The sequence below is a fragment of the Hakea prostrata genome, chromosome 9 (assembly GCF_041222555.1).
Source record: "Hakea prostrata isolate BN-2017 chromosome 9, UWA_Hpros_2, whole genome shotgun sequence".
Lineage (NCBI taxonomy): Eukaryota > Viridiplantae > Streptophyta > Magnoliopsida > Proteales > Proteaceae > Hakea > Hakea prostrata.
The window spans coordinates 6795874-6798044 of NC_142608.1; the positions used below are offsets into that span (position 1 = coordinate 6795874).

At 37.2% G+C, this 2171-nt stretch overlaps 1 protein-coding gene across 2 annotated transcripts; it reads left to right on the forward strand.

Moving 5' to 3' along the window:
- Positions 1-2171, forward strand: EP1 (receptor-like protein kinase-related family protein). Of its 2 annotated transcripts, XM_089167975.1 has the most exons (5): positions 1-57; positions 145-997; positions 1166-1634; positions 1751-1960; positions 2083-2171. In XM_089167975.1, the coding sequence occupies exons 1-3, from the start codon at positions 55-57 to the stop codon at positions 1327-1329; spliced, it is 1020 nt and encodes a 339-aa protein (XP_089024101.1). In that variant the 5' UTR covers positions 1-54; the 3' UTR covers positions 1330-1634; positions 1751-1960; positions 2083-2171. The 2 variants fall into 2 exon arrangements, with proteins under 2 accessions (XP_089024101.1, XP_089024102.1); XM_089167976.1 differs by lacking the exon at positions 1-57 and having other exon boundaries at positions 116-997.

A 2171-nucleotide genomic window follows, 5' to 3' on the forward strand; every position in this document is an offset into this window, starting at 1 on the left:
TATGTATTTAGTCTGTCCAACCAGTACGGGATGGACGTCATATAAACGGATTTAATGGTAATCATTGCATTTGAATACATGCTTTAAAACCAAACTTAAGTTATTAATTATTGTATTTGACATGCTTTCGTTCTTCATCTTCAGTCCAGGGCACGGTGGAGCAGGCAGAGAATTCAAAAAACAATGGAAACATTCACCAACACTACTCCGAGATCCACAGTTCCGTTCCTGTTTCTCTTCTTCTTCTTCTTCGTTCTTTCTTTCTTGGTAAGCTTCAGTACCTGCAGCGACCCTAATTACCTAAACGAGTTCTGCCCCAACACAACTGTATACGCATCCAACACCATCTACAAGTCCAACCTCAGCCTTCTCTTGTCTTCATTTTCATCCAACTCAAACAATAACACCCGCAGCAACGCCACCGTCGGCAAGAATCCCAACTCTATTTACGGCTACTACTACTGCAGAGGCGATATCACCACTGATGTCTGCCGTGATTGTGTCACCACTGCCACTCGCGAGATTCTCGAATACTGTCCCAACAGGAAAAAAGCAATCATTTGGTATGACGAGTGTACATTGCGCTACTCTAACGAATCCTTCTTCTCCACTCTCTCCGAGAACCCTGCCTACGCCATGACAAATACACACAACATCTCTGACCCAACTCGGTTTAATCGTCTCTGGGGAAATGTAACAAACATGACAGCTACTGAAGCTGCTTCTGATTCTGATAGATTCGCCATTCGAGAAGCTAATTTTACTCAATTTCAGAAGCTTTATTGTCTGGCACAGTGCAGCCCTGGCTTGTCAAAGAGTAATTGTAACAAATGCCTTGCGAGTGCCATTGCTTATCTCCCTGGTTGCTGCAGCGGCCACAAAGGCGGAAGGGTTTTCAATCCAAACTGTATCATCAGGTTTGAGGTATACCCTTTCTACGGAGTTACATCTTCAGCACCTGCGCTTCCGCCATCGAGTAACAAAACTATTATTCTCGGTGAGTGTTTTTTTTATTCTGCTTGTTGTTGTTCTTCTTCTGAAATAAAAAACGTTTTGAAAAATTTGTGGGTTAAACTTGAAAAATGAATGAATTTCTTGCTCAAAAATATCTTTATTCCAATACTATTAGAATTATTTCTGATTTCTGTAAATTCTTTTAACGCAGAAAAACAAGGATGGTCGTCAAAGAAATTTGCTACCATTGTTATTTCAGTTGCTGCAGCTGAAGGAATTCTTTTTTCTATTTTCTTGTATTGTTTCTTAATCTACAAGAGAAAGGAAATGGTAGAAGCTCTGGCCTTTTTATCTACAGTGGAACACTTGACTTGATTATTCAATATATATCTTGTCTTCTTAATAAATTTGATGACATGAATGGTTCAATCTTGGAGTTATTGGAGCCATAAAATCTTGGGAGAAAATACCAATTCAAAGAATAACATAATTATTATGAAAAATTCTTAGCAATTAAAATTTGAATTTTAACTCATCATGATCTTGTGTTTTGTACAGGTGGGAATACGATTAAAAGTATGGAGCCAATGCAATTTGATTTTAGTGAAATTGTTACTGCTACGAACAACTTTGCAGATGCCAATAAGATTGGTGAAGGAGAATTCGGTACCCTTTTTAAGGTATGGAAATAGTTTCAAACATATTATAATCAAATTATACTTATTGAGGGTCAAATTTTGTTGATTTCGTTTGAGTATGAAACTATAGAAGTTTATTTATCATATTACGTTATCAGGGTAAACTTTTCAATGGACAAGAAATTTCTGTCAAAAGACTCCCAAAAATCTCAGGGTTAAACGAAAAGGAATTCAAGAACAAGGTTATGTTAATTGCAAAGCTGCAACATTATAATTTGGTGAAGCTATTTGGCTTTTGCTTTGAGGGAGAAGAAAAGATCCTCATCTATGAATTCACACCCAACAAATGTTTGATGACTTCCTATTTGGTTTGCCCCAACACACCTCTCTCTTGTCTTTTATCCATGCACAATCTCTTTTTAAGATGAAGCATTTGTCAAGTTGATCAAGTTCTAAATTCTTATTCAACATTTTATTTTCATGGCTACAGATCCTGTGAAATGCAACCAGTTAGCTTGGCAGAGACAGTTCGCCAAGATCATGAAAATAATTGCTCAAGGATTTCTTTATCTTTGTGAA